The sequence below is a fragment of the Geotrypetes seraphini genome, chromosome 2 (assembly GCF_902459505.1).
Source record: "Geotrypetes seraphini chromosome 2, aGeoSer1.1, whole genome shotgun sequence".
Lineage (NCBI taxonomy): Eukaryota > Metazoa > Chordata > Amphibia > Gymnophiona > Dermophiidae > Geotrypetes > Geotrypetes seraphini.
This window is the reverse complement of record NC_047085.1, coordinates 20,668,847-20,684,319: the sequence shown is the minus strand read 5'-3', so window position 1 is coordinate 20,684,319 and position 15,473 is coordinate 20,668,847. Positions and strand designations below refer to the sequence as shown.

At 44.4% G+C, this 15,473-nt stretch overlaps 1 protein-coding gene across 2 annotated transcripts in view; it reads right to left on the bottom strand.

Moving 5' to 3' along the window:
• Window positions 1-15,473, bottom strand: part of PTP4A3 (protein tyrosine phosphatase 4A3) — a 224,017-nt gene that overhangs the window by 34,388 nt on the left and 174,156 nt on the right. The window contains exon 6 of one of the 2 annotated variants that reach the window (XM_033933157.1): window positions 4,778-4,852. The exons of the other annotated variant lie outside the window; for it this stretch is intronic. Within the exon in view, the coding sequence (XP_033789048.1) occupies window positions 4,778-4,852 (75 nt within the window). The remainder of the gene's footprint in view (window positions 1-4,777; window positions 4,853-15,473) is intronic. 2 annotated transcript variants of the gene reach the window in all.

Sequence of the window (15,473 nt, the reverse complement as noted above, 5' to 3'; positions counted from 1 at the left end):
TATAACCATAAAGCTCTATGACATCACAATGCAGGGAAAGAGCCTTAGCCAATGGGAAGAAGATATGCAAATGTTAAGAGCCTTAGCCAATAGGGAAAGGAGGAGATAGTGGATGCTGCAGAATTCTACTGTTCAACGGCTCCCCCTTCTGCTTCTATTCCTTTCTCTCCTCTCTTCTACCTTCCAAAGTATTTAGATCAATGCTGTCTTGTTAAAATGTTTATTTTATTTTTATTTTTCCTCTAACTCTACTTTTCACTTCTCTATTACCCTCCAGGTACTTTAGTTAGATTGTGAGCCTTCGGGACAGTAAGGGAATTTTTCAAGTACCTTTCTTATTTCTAATCTTAATGTATATTTTCTGTAAACCGCTTAGAACCTAACGGATGGAGCGGTATATAAGAAATAAATTACATTACATTACATTACATTACATTACATGGACCATTTGGCCTTCATCTGCCATCATGTTTCTAGGTTTCTATAACCATAAAGCTCTATGACATCACAATGCAGGGAAAGAGCCTTAGCCAATGGGAAGAAGATATGCAAATGTTAAGAGCCTTAGCCAATAGGGAGAGGAGGAGATAGTGGATGCTGCAGAATTCTACTGTTCAACGGCTCCCCCTTCTGCTTCTATTCCTTTCTCTCCTCTCTTCTACCTTCCAAAGTATTTAGATCAATGCTGTCTTGTTAAAATGTTTATTTTATTTTTATTTTTCCTCTAACTCTACTTTTCACTTCTCTATTACCCTCCAGGTACTTTAGTTAGATTGTGAGCCTTCGTGACAGTAAGGGAATTTTTCAAGTACCTTTCTTATTTCTAATCTTAATGTATATTTTCTGTAAACCGCTTAGAACCTAACGGATGGAGCGGTATATAAGAAATAAATTACATTACATTACATTACATTACATGGACCATTTGGCCTTCATCTGCCATCATGTTTCTAGGTTTCTATAACCATAAAGCTCTATGACATCACAATGCAGGGAAAGAGCCTTAGCCAATGGGAAGAAGATATGCAAATGTTAAGAGCCTTAGCCAATAGGGAGAGGAGGAGATAGTGGATGCTGCAGAATTCTACTGTTCAACGGCTCCCCCTTCTGCTTCTATTCCTTTCTCTCCTCTCTTCTACCTTCCAAAGTATTTAGATCAATGCTGTCTTGTTAAAATGTTTATTTTATTTTTATTTTTCCTCTAACTCTACTTTTCACTTCTCTATTACCCTCCAGGTACTTTAGTTAGATTGTGAGCCTTCGGGACAGTAAGGGAATTTTTCAAGTACCTTTCTTATTTCTAATCTTAATGTATATTTTCTGTAAACCGCTTAGAACCTAACGGATGGAGCGGTATATAAGAAATAAATTACATTACATTACATTACACTGTCATCTCGAAGCAGGGACTTTAGATCATTTATTATTCTATTGTCCATTTATTATGACTTTTTGGGACCAAATTAATTATTTATTAGAAAATCCAGTGGCATTGTCATGATACTGTATTATTTGGTATGTCAATGAGAACAAAGAGTCAGATATCATCAAATAATAACAAGCTATTACTCATAATGACTGGGGTTGCCATTCAATAAATTACTTATAACAGGAAGAACTGGAGTAGACTAAAGTATAATTTTTGGTGGAATTTATTATGTCATATGTATAAAATGGAAAGCGTAATAGCAACACAGCGAGGATATATTAGGAAATTTCAAGATGTGTGGAAGCCATTAACAACATTTTGTAATGATTAGATGTTACTTTTCCTTTAAGTATAACATCCTATATAAAGTAATTTAATTACTTGTTATGAAGGGGTGGGAAGGGAGGGAGATAAGATTTTATGATTGGTATTATTGCTGAATATTAAGTGATATTCTCAATGTGCAAATGTGTTTATGTATTATCACACTTATTGTACGCATAAAAATGAATAAAGATTTTTTTTTTAAAAAAAGGGACACGATTTAAAAACTATTTTAGCACATATTAGTACATAGACCCCCTAAGTGAGACTAGAACCAGGCACTTGCCCCGTCCCTTCAATATTCGACTGGCATCGGTTAGTCAGGTGTTGACCACTGTGGCCTGAATTTGCCCCAAATTTTCAACATGGGCCCCAATGTGGGCACCAGCATTGAATATCCAGTCATTCGGCAGTTCCTGGAAGTTAGGGTCCACCTTGGGGGTTAGCGCCCAAGAAAAGGATCTGGGTGTCATTGTAGACTATACGATGAAACCTTCCGCCCAATGTGTTGTGGCGGCCAAAAAAGCAAACAGGATGCTACGAATTATTAAAAAAAGGGGTGGTTACCAAGATTAAGAATGTTATAATGCATCAGTATTGCTCCATGGTGCGACCACACCTGGAGTATTGAGTTCAATTCTGGTCTCCTTATCTCAAGAAAGATATAGTGGCACTAGAAAAGGTTCATAGAAGAGCGACCAAGATGGTAAAGGGGATGGAACTCCTCTCGTATGAGGAAAGACTAAAAAGGATAGGGTTCTTCAGCTTAGAAAAGAGACAGATGAGGGGAGATATGATTGAAGTCTACAAAATCCTGAGTGGAGTAGAACGGAAACAAGTGGATCGATTTTTCACTCTGTCAAAAATTACAAAGACTAGGGGACACTCGATGAAGTTATAGGGAAATACTTTTAAAACCAATAGGAGGAAATATTTTTTTCACTCAGAGAAGAGTTAAGCTCTGGAACGCGTTGCCAGAGGTTGTGGTAAGAGCGGATAGCATAGCTGGCTTTAAGAAAGGTTTGGACAAGTTCCTGGAGGAAAAGTCCATAGTCTGTTATTGAGAAAGACATGGGGGAAGCCACTGCTTGCCCTGGATCAGTAGCATAGAATATTGCTACTCCTTGGGTTTTGGCCAGGTACTAGTGACCTGGATTGGACACCGTGAGAACGAACTACTGGGCTTGATGGGTCATTAGTATGGGCAGACTAGATGGGCCGTGGCCCTTTTCTGCCATCATTTTCTATGTTTCTATTCTTATGTTGGTGCCGGGAACCGGATAGGTAGCCAGTCAACTTGGTATTGCCATATATTCTGCCCTGCTTATCTGGTTATTAGCACGCAATATCACCAGTGTCCAGATAGCTTCAGGGATCACGCTGACCCTGCCTCAGTCTTTCCCTTCACTAACCAGATAGCGCCACGAGGACATAACGTTTGTGCCAGTATTCAGTGGCATGGGAGGGGGGGGTGCCAGCCTTTGCAATTTAACTTGGCAGAAGCCTCTCCTGCTTAGTTATATCAACCCCTCAGTTAACGGTAGCCATTATTAATCTGTCCAACAATTTGGATCTTAATGCAACCGGAATCAATCCAAAACATTGCTGAGTGCTGTGACCATGCATTTCGTTTTTCTATTTTGCACCTTTTCTAGTTCTTTCCAAGCCCATTTTTAAACTTCTTGCTGCATTGCATGCACCAGCATTGTCCCCGCAGGGAGCACTGGTTGGCAATCCTGAACTGCCCATCTCTTAGCTGCACCCTTCTCCTCCACTGCCAATTCCAGACTTTGTTCCTTTCATCTAGCTACCCCCATGCCTGGAACAAATTATCCAAGTTTGTCCGTCAGAACCCCCTTCTCTTCCCTTGTTTAAAAGCAGACTGAAAACCCACCCTTTTGATCTAGCCTTCAATCCATAACCCTACTCCCAGCTGCCTTTCAACCCAGCCAGCAGATTAACCATTCCCCTTAACTGTATCCATGACATGCTGTTTGTCTGTTTCAATTGTAAGCTCTTTGAGCAGAGACTATCTTCATTGTGACTCTATACAGCGCTGCGAACACCTGATAGCGCCTATAGAAATAAGTCATACTACCGGTAGTATTAGTAGTGAGAAGAGTTTTAGTCTTTGGGAAGCAGAGCTGCGATTGTGATGTCATAATGCCTCATTCCACCAATAAGAGCCAACCTCATCAGTGATGTCACAATGGATTGATTGTCCTGTACTCCCTCTGCCTTTCAACCCAGCCTGCTGATTAACTGTTCCCCTTAACTCAGGGGTCTCAAAGTCCCTCCTTGAGGGCCGCAATCCAGTCGGGTTTTCAGGATTTCCCCAATGAATAGGCATTGAAAGCAGTGCATGCACATAGATCTCATGCATATTCATTGGGGAAATCCTGAAAACCCGACTGGATTGCGGCCCTCAAGGAGGGACTTTGAGACCCCTGCCTTAACTGTATCCATGACATCCTGTTTGTCTGTCTTGGCTGTTTAGACTGTAAGCTCTTTCGAGCAGGGACTGTCTTCTTTGTGACTCTGTACAACGCTGCGTATGTCTGGTAGCACCCTAAAAATAATTAACACTAGTAGTAGAAGTGGTATAACAAAAGGAAACGTCTATTTGGAAGTGGTTTTTTGTTTTTTTTTTAAGTCTAAGATGATTGTTTCTCCCCAGCAATGGAAAAAAATATCATATTATTTTGCTTTATGTGCCAAGTGAATTCAGTCCCTGTTGTCAACAGTGCAGCTCTCAGAGGGGCCTACATCCCAGTTTGATTGTGTGTTTTGTTATTCATCTGTTTGTACCCCAGTGGCTCCACAAAATGTTCCACAGAGCTGTGTGCTAGCAAGTGACCCGACAGGACAGATCATTTTTCGTCTCGCATGGCACTGAAACAGGAGCCGCAGAGCTGCTGTTCGAACCATTAATACACCCAGCGGTCAGAATGTTCCTGTCAGGCTGCAGATTTATGTTGCAAGGGCTGCCGCCTGTACCCAGCAAAGGTGTTAGAAGACACTTACTGCCTAATGAACTGAATGGCATCTTCGTACTTCATCCCACTTTCGATCAAAGCCAGCGCCACGAGGACAGGAGCCCTGGAAAATAAAACGGCAAAGACGGAAAGGCTTAGACTCTGACCTTCTGCAAGATACGTAGAGGAATAAGGAGCTCAAATCACGGACTTTTCATCAGTCGAGCAAGAGGAAAACGTGTCTTGCCTTACTGTTCCCAGACAACGTTCCCTGTAAGGAATGGCCAGGTGCATGCATTTTTTTTTTTAGGTGAGCAACAAGTCCAGATTTGCAAGTATTTTTGTGAGCGACCATGCAAAAATCAGGGAGCGACACTCCTTTTCCATGAAGAGAATTCACCCAAAGCGATTTACAATACACTGAATAGTAATCAGGGACTCTTAAGTATTTTCCCTTTCTGTCCCAGTTGGCTGATGATCTAACTGGGAGGGATTAAGTAACTTGACCAAAATAACAAGGAGCAGGCTGGGATCAAACGCACAACCTCAGGGTGATGAGACAGCACTTCTACTTCTAACCACTAGGCCACACTTCTACTCCAGCGATTGCTCATGTGCTCCGCTTAGAAGGCACCTAGGTCCTAGAATTCGACACTTTGGACGTTGCGGCACTCGTTATTGGACGGGGAAATGACAATTAGTTCTCATAAATGAGGCCTTTGAGGGTTAACGGAGGACAAGTCTCTAAAATTGGCACCTAAAGATAGCTACCAATTTTATGCTTTAAGTGATAAAATAGCAATTATAAACGTGCAATTACAATTGGCAATTAGGTGCGTAATATACCCACCAACATCATTTTGCGCATTAGCCCCCCTCCTTTACAAGGCTGCCCTAGCGTTTAACAGCTCCGGTGCTCATAGAATTCCTAGGAGCGCCACGGCCGGCGCTAACAACGCTAGTGCGGCTTTGAAAAGGAGGGGGGTAATTGTGAGGGGATGTTACATGGGCGGTGTATGGACGGGTCATGGGCGTGTCTCTGGAATGCACGCATAATTTAGAGATTGCTATCGGCCGCTTACACTTTAGGACACAATTTCGTGTCGGTATTTACAAATGCCACTGACTTTGCAGAACTGGCGGTGAAAAACTTTGGGAGTGCCAAAGCCAACTCAACACGATTCATTTATTTATTCAGTTTTTTCTCTACTCTTCTCCCAGGGGAGCTCAGAACGGTTCACATGAATTTATTCAGGTACTCAAGCATTTTTCCCTGTCTGGCTCATAATCTATCTAACGTACCTGGGGCAATGGGGGGATTAAGTGACTTGCCCAGGGTCACAAGGAGCAGCGTGGGTTTGAACCCACAACCTCAGGGTGCTGAGGCTGTAGCTTTAATCACTGCGCCATTCTAGAAATCAAAATGTAGTAAACGTGAGCCAAGTGTAGGACAATCCAACTATTGTGACATCACTGATGAGGTTGGTTCTTATTGGTGGAATGAGGCATTATGATGTCACAATATCAGCTCTGATTATCAGGGGCTGAATCTTTTCACTCATTCATTTTTCTCTACTGTTGTCCCAGTGGAGCTCAGAACAGTTCACATGAATTTATTCAGGTACTCAAGCATTTTTCCCTGTTTGTCCCGGTGGGCTCACACTCTATCTAATGTACCTGGGGCAATGGAGGGATTAAGGGACTTGCCCAGGGTCACAAGGAGCAGCGTGGGTTTGAACCCACAACCTCAGGGTGCTGAGGCTGTAGCTTTAACCACTGCGCCACTCTAGAAATCAAAATGTAGTAAACGTGAGCCAAGTAAAGGACAATCCAGCCTTTGTGACATCACTGATGAGGTTGGCTCTCAGGCATTGGTGGAAGGAGGCATTATGACATCACAATATTATCTCTGCTTATCAGAGGCTGAAGCTTTTCACACTGTTCACTCATTCATTCATTTAATTTTCTATGCTGTTCTCTCCCAGGAGAGCTCAGAATGGTTTACATGAATTTATTCAGGTACTCAAGCGTTTTGCCCTGTCTGTCCCGCCGGGCTCACAATCTATCTAACGTACCTGGGGCAATGGGGGGATTAAGTGACTTGCCCAGGGTCACAAGCAGCAGCGTGGGTTTGAACCCCCAACCTTAGGGTACTGAGGCTGTAGCTTTAGCCACTGCGTCATACTGCGCCCCACTAGTATTCTATAATGGAATCTTGGCACCAGGAAACCATTTTAGAATCGGTGCTACGCACGCGGCACTGGGCATCTAACTTTTGCTGCCAATTTGCAGAACCTTAGGGCCAGATGCACAGAGCTCTGGCAACCCAATGTTGGGAACGAGTTACATTTTCCCTGTGTCGACTTTGGCGCGTAAACTACTAAACGGTGAGCAGCCCGATTCCCTTGCAAAATTGCTTGTTCCATATAAACCTATTTGCACTTTGCATTCATTGACTTTAAACAGATTAGCATTACCACCTACACATCTAGTCTAAAGTCCACTCGAAATTCTGTATTTTTGTCCCATATTGATGGAATTCCCTTCCAAAGAATTACGCTGTGAGCCTACATACTCAAAATTCGGATCCTCCTTAAAAGACTTACTTATTTGGATTGGCATTTCTTCATAATTTTAATGATCTTAGATTTTTTTTTATATGCTTTTAAATTTGCACATTTCTTAATTTCAGGCAACAGACTATGCTACGACAAATGGACTATCATTTTTTTTTCCTTCCTCCTTTTTATTATCTGCCCTATAAATACTGGCGCTCTTTTCCTTTTAAATTGCTGTAAACCGCACCGATGTAACGAAGAGCAATATAAAAATGCTAGCATACATAGGAGAAAGGGGGAGGAACTAAGCCTGGTGCCTGCGCACTAGAGCTGAGCATTAGTCGCAGCTCTTGTGCAGGGCTGTGATCGCCGGCGTTTCTTTTCGGATGCAGCTGTTAAGTGCGGGACACGCCCCCCCCCACATAAAACAAGCACAAACAGCTCCAATTCAAGCTACCGAGAGCTACAAAGCTGGAAATTTTTGACCGCTGAAAGGTGGGCGGTCCTTGAGGCGAGCTCCTTGTAATGCATTTGCATAGCATTCTTAGTGGCTGCTACTGCGATCGGTAGAAGCCCCCAAGAAACCTTTGGAGCGTTGGGGGCTGAGCTACCAGCCTTACTTGCACGGCAAGATTTTGAGCGTCGGGACGTTAAGTCTTAAGTGCTTGGTTTTGTTACTCTAGACCCCCAATAGTGTGGTGAGGGCGAGAGGTGTCTGGGGCAGTGTCACCCTTCTCCGCCCCCACCCCCACCTCCACACTCTCCTTTATCCACCTCCTACTACCACATGTGTGCCACTTCTCTTCCCCTTGTACCTCCATAACGCTCCTGCCGCGAACAGCAATCCCCCAAGCTGCGATCGTGCCAGCGTGGGCTCTTACGCTTATGTCGCTTCCTAGATGCAGGTCCAGGAAGTGATGTCAGAGGAAGAGCCGACGCTGGCGAGACAGCAGGTTTTGGGAAGGGGGGGGGTCACTGCTTGCAGTCGGAACATTACAGATGTACAGGGGAAGGGAAGCAGCGTGCATGCGTGGTAGCAGGAGGAGGGGTGGAGAGGAGGACGGGTGCCTGTGCTCTCACCAAGATGGCACACAGGGCGGATCGCCCCCCACCCCCAGTAGCCCGTTCTCATGGTGGCCAATCCAGGTCCCTAGTACCTGGCCAAAACCCAAGGAGTAGCAACATTCCATTCAGAACCCCAAGGAGTAGCAAGATTCCGGAATCCCAGAGAGTTACAAGATTCCAGAATAGCAACATTCCATGTTACCGATCCAGGGCAAGCAGTGGGCTTCCTCCATGACTTTTCCTCCAGGAACTTGTCCAAACCTTTCTTAAAACCAGCTATGCTATCCGCTCTTACCACATTCTCTGGCAACGCGTTCCAGAGCTTAACTATTCTCTGAGTGAAAAAATATTTCCTCCCATTGGTTTTAATAGTATTTCCCTGTAACTTCATCGAGTGTCCCCTAGACTTTGTACTTTTTTGACGGAGTGAAAAATCGATCCACTTGTACCCGTTCTACTCCACTCAGGATTTTGAAGACTTCAATCATATCTCCCCCTCAGCCGTTTCTTTTCCAAGCTGAAGAGCCCTAACTGTTTTAGCTTTTAAGGTGTCAGACAGCTTCACATCCTTGAGCACTGGAAACTGATACGCAACCGTATGCGAAAATGCAATATAGGACCGACATTCCGCTTTAGCTCTTAGTATTTTGTTTTTAATGCCGGCTGCCACAGTTATAAGAAAATATAGATACTCGGCGCCACTTGTCTGGATAAATTTGCATCAGTCTTTTTGCTAATATCACTGCTAATTGGATAACTTTTGGCTCCACCTTCATTCCATTGCCCTGGCACTATTCAGATAATACAAAGGTGGTTGGGCCTCATAATTCAGCTGACTTTCCAGGTAGCACTGTTCCTTCTAAGCGAAGCAGGTGTCCACCAATCGCATGCTACCAGTAGGGGTGATGCGTCAATATGGTGTTTTCGATTGCTAGGGACAGGTAGGTTCCCTGGAGTCTAACCCTCATTAGTGAAAATGTGATGGTGAAACAGCTCCCCCCACTGGCAGGACTGAACGTGGAGGACTCCTGCTCAGCTTAGAGAGAACTATGCCTGGTAGTACCACTGAATGCAGCTAGGCCCGACTAAGCCTATCTGCTGGATAAGCAGATAAAGACAGCTGTTATCTGGGCAAATGGCTGTATGTTTTGTGGAAGCAAGAAAAGGAGGAGACCGGGGGGGGGGGGGAGTAATTTTGAATTTAGTTCGCTCCATATTTTTTAAGCTTTACCTCAAGGCTAGTTACATATAGGGCTCCTTTTACTAAGGTGCGCGTTTTTGGCGGACCCACAAAATTGTCACGTGGACGCTTCTAGAATAACGTCAGCTCAATGATGGCTTTAAGGTCTAATGCGTGCGGCAATTTAGCACGCCCTATTCCGCGCGTTAAGGCCCTAACGCACCTTAATAAAAGGAGCCCTTGGTACAGAAGGTTATTTCTTGCTACCTAAATTTGTACCCGAGGTAATGCATGGAGTGAGTGATTCACTCAAGGTCACAAAAAAAAAAAAAAAAAAGCACAGTGGGATTTGAACCTTGGCTTCCCCGATCTCGGCCTGATGCTTGATCCATTAAAGAACCTATAAGCTTCAAAGACTGTCATATCGGAGAATCCCAATGCTTGTAAAAGAAAATGCAATGAGAGAAAAAAAAAATCCAGCTTTAATTCTAAAGCAATACTACTACTATTTATCACTTAAATAGTGCTGAAAGAAGTACACAGCACTGTACACTTTGACATTTATAGGGGGTCCCTGCTCAAAAGAGCTTGAACATAATATAAGAACATAAGAAGTTGCCTCCACTGGGTCAGACCAGAGGTCCATCTCGCCCAGCGGTCTGCTCCCGCGGTGGCCCATCAGGTCTATGACCTGTGAAGTAGTTTCTGACCACTTCTATAACCTACCTCAAGTTCTATCCGTACCCCTCTATCCCCTTATCCTCCAGGAACCTATCCAAACCTTCCTTGAACCCCTGTACCGAGTTCTTGCCTATCACTTCCTCCGGAAGCGCGTTCCATGTGTCCACCACCCTCTGGATAAAAAAGAACTTCCTAGCATTTGTTCTAAACCTGTCCCCTTTCAATTTCTCTGAGTGACCCCTAGTGCTTGTGGCTCCCCACAGTTTGAAGAATCTGTCCTTATTTACTTTCTCTATGCCCTTTAGGATTTTGAAGGTTTCTATCATGTCCCCTCTAAGTCTCCTCTTCTCCAGGGAGAACAGCCCCAGCATTTTTAACCTGTCAGCGTATGAAAAATTTTCCATACCTCTTATCAGTTTAGTCGCCCTCCTCTGCACTCCCTCGAGTACCGCCATGTCCTTCTTGAGGTACGGCGACCAGTATTGAACACAGTACTCCAGGTGCGGGCGCACCATTGCGCGATACAGCGGCATGATGACCTCCTTCGTCCTGGTCGTGATACCTTTTTTGATGATGCCCAGCATTCTGTTTGCTTTCTTTGAGGCTGTCGCACACTGCGCCGATGGTTTCAGTGATGTGTCGACCATCACCCCCAGGTCCCTTTCAAGGTTACTCACCCCTAGCAGTGGGCATGATATAGAGGGTAGGGCAACAGCGGCTAAATCTTTCCAGAGCTGCTTCTTTTGCAGGGCTTGAAAAGGTGGTCAGAGAGACGAGAGCCCAGAAGCACGGTCAGTTTCCAGGACCTCAACAGTGACCTCCTGGCTGTGGAAAGGCCACGGCGTTTCTCTGCCCTACCAAGAGCTCCGTGACCTGGGCCACGTCATTTCTGTTAACCGATAAAAGGTTTAGGGGAGGTGAAAAGTTCCAATGAAAAGCAGAAAAATCACAGGTCGGGTCACGGTTGGAGAAAACTTGAATCTCGCTGGTTTCTAAGACTCTGGAGATTTGAACCAAACGGGCCTTGCAGTATACAAAGCTTTCAAGATCCTGCAGGTCTCTTCCTAGCATCGACTGTTGCGACAAACACGGTCTCGCGGTTTCATGGAGGACTGATCTAATGGGTAGAGCAGAAAGCTAAGAACCTGGGAAGCCATGGTTCAAATCTCCTCTGACTCTTGTGACCACGGCCAAGACGCCTCTGCTGCCTCATGTACAAACCTTGAACCTCATTTAGTAACCTGTGTTAATGTATTAATTTTTTATTTTATTAATTTAGGTATTTATATATTATCGCCTATCAAGGTTATCTAGGCGGGGTACTCAAGTATTTTCCCTATCTGTCCCAGTGGGCTCACAATTTAACATACCTGCGGCAATGAAGGATTAAGTGACTTGCCCAGGGTCACAAGGAGCAGCGTGGGTTTTGAACCCCCAATCTCAGGGTGCTGAGGCTATAGCTTTAACCACTGCGCCACTCTAGAAATCAAAGTGTAGTAAAAGTGAGCTGAGTATAGGACAATCCAGCCATTGTGACATCACTGCTGAGTTTGGCTCTTAGGCATTGGTGGAATGAGGCATTATGACGTCACAATACCAGCTCTGGTTATCAGAGGCTGAAGCTTTTCACATCATTTATTCATTCAATTTTCTCTACTGTTCTCCTAGGGGAGCTCAGAATGGTTTTACATTAATTTATTCAAGTGCTCAAGCACTTTTCCCTGTCTGTCCCGGCGGGCTCTAATGTACCTGGGCCAATGGAGGATTAAGTGACTTGCCCAGGGTCACAAGGAGCAGTGCAGGGTTTGAACCCACAACCTCAGGGCGCTGAGGCCTTGGCTCTTTAACCACTGCTTATTAATGTGAGTTAACATGCATCATATAAACGCAAGCCCTGTTATTCTCAGCGGAGCCCATTTACTAACTAAGCAAACAACAGTTGAAAGCTCATTAACGAAGTCAACATAGCTTAACAAATGAGGTCCTTAGATAAAGCTCTCGAAACAGTAAATATCTGCTTTACTTAAACACAATTTGCAGTGAGCTTAGAAAGATGAGGCCTTAAATCCAAACATCTTTTATTTTTTTTTTAATCCAACAAGTACATCAGAAGGACAAGCAAGTTCTGGTGACCTTTACTCTGTCCCTCATGTCACAACTGACCACATAAGTCTGTGGAATCCGAACGGGTTGTCTCTCTCCCAGCTGAGGAAAGCCAGAAATCCAGTATGAGACAGGTCAATGCCTCTAGTTTTTAGCAACGAGCTCGAGTGATGTAACGACAAAAGGCCTTTACGCACTGGATTAGCGCTGGGGAAGTGTGCGCACTGGAAAGGGGGAGGGGCAGGATTAAGGGCCTAGTGGTCCTAGGATTGGAAAATGTGTAGAGGTGTCAACATCATACATCCCACTACGGTACAGGTTTCTACAAACAGTCTTTGGGCACCTACAAGGATGGGCATTTGGCAGAACACACTTGCTTCAATAATGTTTACTGCATGCAAATCATCTTAATACACATAAAATTGATTCAACCTATTCATTTTCTTTTAGTAATATAAACCCCCTGGGTTCTATATAGGTCGGCTACATTTTGAGCGCAGAGCCCAGAACCGCACACAAACTAATTAGTTACCCCCTCCCCCTTATACAAAACTGCAGTGCAGGTTTTAGTGCCGGCCACACTGTTACCACCGTGGCCGGCGCTAAAAACAGCGCTATGATTTTGTAAAAAAAAAAAAGGGGGGGGAGGTGTTTAATGAGCCATAACCCTCCCCCCCAATAACTGGTGTTACTGTACTTATGTGCAGATCTGTCTTAAGTCCTAATCTATGAAATCCATGCCTACAGTTTTTTTTGTTTGTGTGCAACTCAAAAGGGGGCGTGTCCCCAGGAGAGGCATGGGCGGGTCAAAGGAGGTCACGGAATTTAGGTGCGATGTTATATAGACTAAGGTAATCTCCGCATCCGTTGAGTTTCCAACATTACCCCAAAGTCAGGCGCGAGATCTGGATACGATGCTCCGCGGCAAAGCACCCTTTGCAAAATACCCGTTTAGCGCGGTTCGTCTCAATACCTAAATCTGGGTGCTATTTACTGATTTCCCCCCAAAATGCGTAACCCAGCTGAAAAAGAAACATCCACACATCTTAAAAAGACTGAAAATAATCCAAAATAATTAAGGTTCCCCCCCTCCCATCCATGCCTATTGCTTACAGGCAAGGTCCATTGTTTCCCCCAGAACCATTCACCAAAATTGTGACAGTTGCTTTTAGATATTTGCAGCTTTTCAGAGGTTTATGCTGTGGGTTTGCAGTGATGAACACATAGAAACATAGAAAACATAGAAAATGACGGCAGAAAAGGGCCATAGCCCATCAAGTCTGCCCAATCTACTGACCCACCCCCCTAATTCTACCCTCCTTGAGATCCATCCCCTTAACCCTGCCCTCTTAGAGATCCCACATGGGCATTCCATCTACTCTTAAAATCAGGAACGCCGCTGGCCTCGATTACCTGCACCGGAAGTTCATTCCAATGAGCAACCACACTTTCAGTGAAGAAATACTTCCTGGTGTCGCCATGAAATCTCCCGCCCCCACATGTACGCTCATCACTGCACTAGGATACAATCAGCTCCCCCAATACAAGAGAGGGAGAAGATGTATTCATCCGTAGAGAAGTATTTCATCACAAAAAGAGCTTCCCTAGATCAGCCCCTTATCTAGCAGAGGAGAAAAGAGCATAAAGAGTATTGGAAATCAAGCAGACCCTAGGGGAGCAAATTACAGTGTGACAGCTGGCGAAACAAATTTACATAGTAACATAGCAGTTAACATAGTAAATGACGGCAGATAAAGACCTGAACGGTCCATCCAGTCTGCCCATTCGTTATACCCATTACAAATACATGATTAAATTAACTTGTCTCTTCTTTGATATTTCTGGGTCATAGACTGTAAAGTCCACCTGGGATTGTCTTAGGTTCCAAATGCTGAAGTTGCCATCAAATCAAGCCATTGTGACATCACTGATGAGGCTGGCTCTCAGGCATTGGTGGAATGAGGCATTATGACATCACAATCTCAGCTCTGGGTCATAGACTGTAAAGTCCACCTGGCATTGTCCTAGGTTCCAAATGCTGAAGTTGCCGTCTAATCAAGCCATTGTGACATCACTGATGAGGCTGGCTCTCAGGCATTGGTGGAATGAGGCATTATGACATCACAATCTCAGCTCAGGATCATAGACTGTAAAGTCCACCTGGTATCGTCCTAGGTTTCAAATGTTGAAGTTGCCGTCTAATCAAGCCATTGTGACATCACTGATGAGGCTGGCTCTCAGGCATTGGTGGAATGAGGCATTATGACATCACGATCTCAGCTCTGGATCATAGACTGTAAAGTCCACCTGGTAACGTCCTAGGTTCCAAATGTTGAAGTTGCCGTCTAATCAAGCCATTGTGACATCACTGCTGAGGCTGGCTCTTAGGCATTGCTGGAATGAGGCATTATGACATCACAATCTCAGCTCTGGGTCATAGACTGTAAAGTCCACCTGGTATCGTCCTAGGTTCCAAATCCTGAAGTTGTCGACCAAGCTCACTCCAGCCTATCCAACCATCCTGTTTGCAGGATATCTACCATAAAGTAGGGCCAGTAACATACGTGCCTTTTGCTTTCCGCCTACTATCATTCTCTACAGGGTTAATATTCTGTGTAGTTTAAGCAGGCAAGAAGAGAGGCTTCTGTCTGATTAAGTCATGTCGAGTGGGCCGTCTGGTGCTATTCAGTGGTATTTCACACACCAGGAAGTGCTGCTGAATAATTGGCTGAATGGCTCGGCATGACACAGGCAATGCTGGAGAAGTCTGGGGGCAAGTCAGAAGACATGCCAGCTCTGGCAAAACTCAGAACTGCAGGTTCCTTGGTGCCTTGGCAGATAAGATTGCTTTTTATATCACCTTTGCCTAGTTAACTCTGAGTATCAGCCAGAAGATATAGCTGGAATTATCAGGATGTATGTAAATCTAAGATGAACCCAGAGCACAATACAGGTATTATATTTGCAAATAAGTAGGATTGAGTATGAACATTGTACACGATACTAGTATTATATGTGTACTACCGTATTTTCACGTAGATAACGCGCACCAGTGTAAAACGCGCACACGGGTATAGCGCGCGGAAAACACAAATTTATGTACAGAAATTTTTGTATACCGCGCACACCCGTATACCGCGCATGCTGCCCGACTCTCC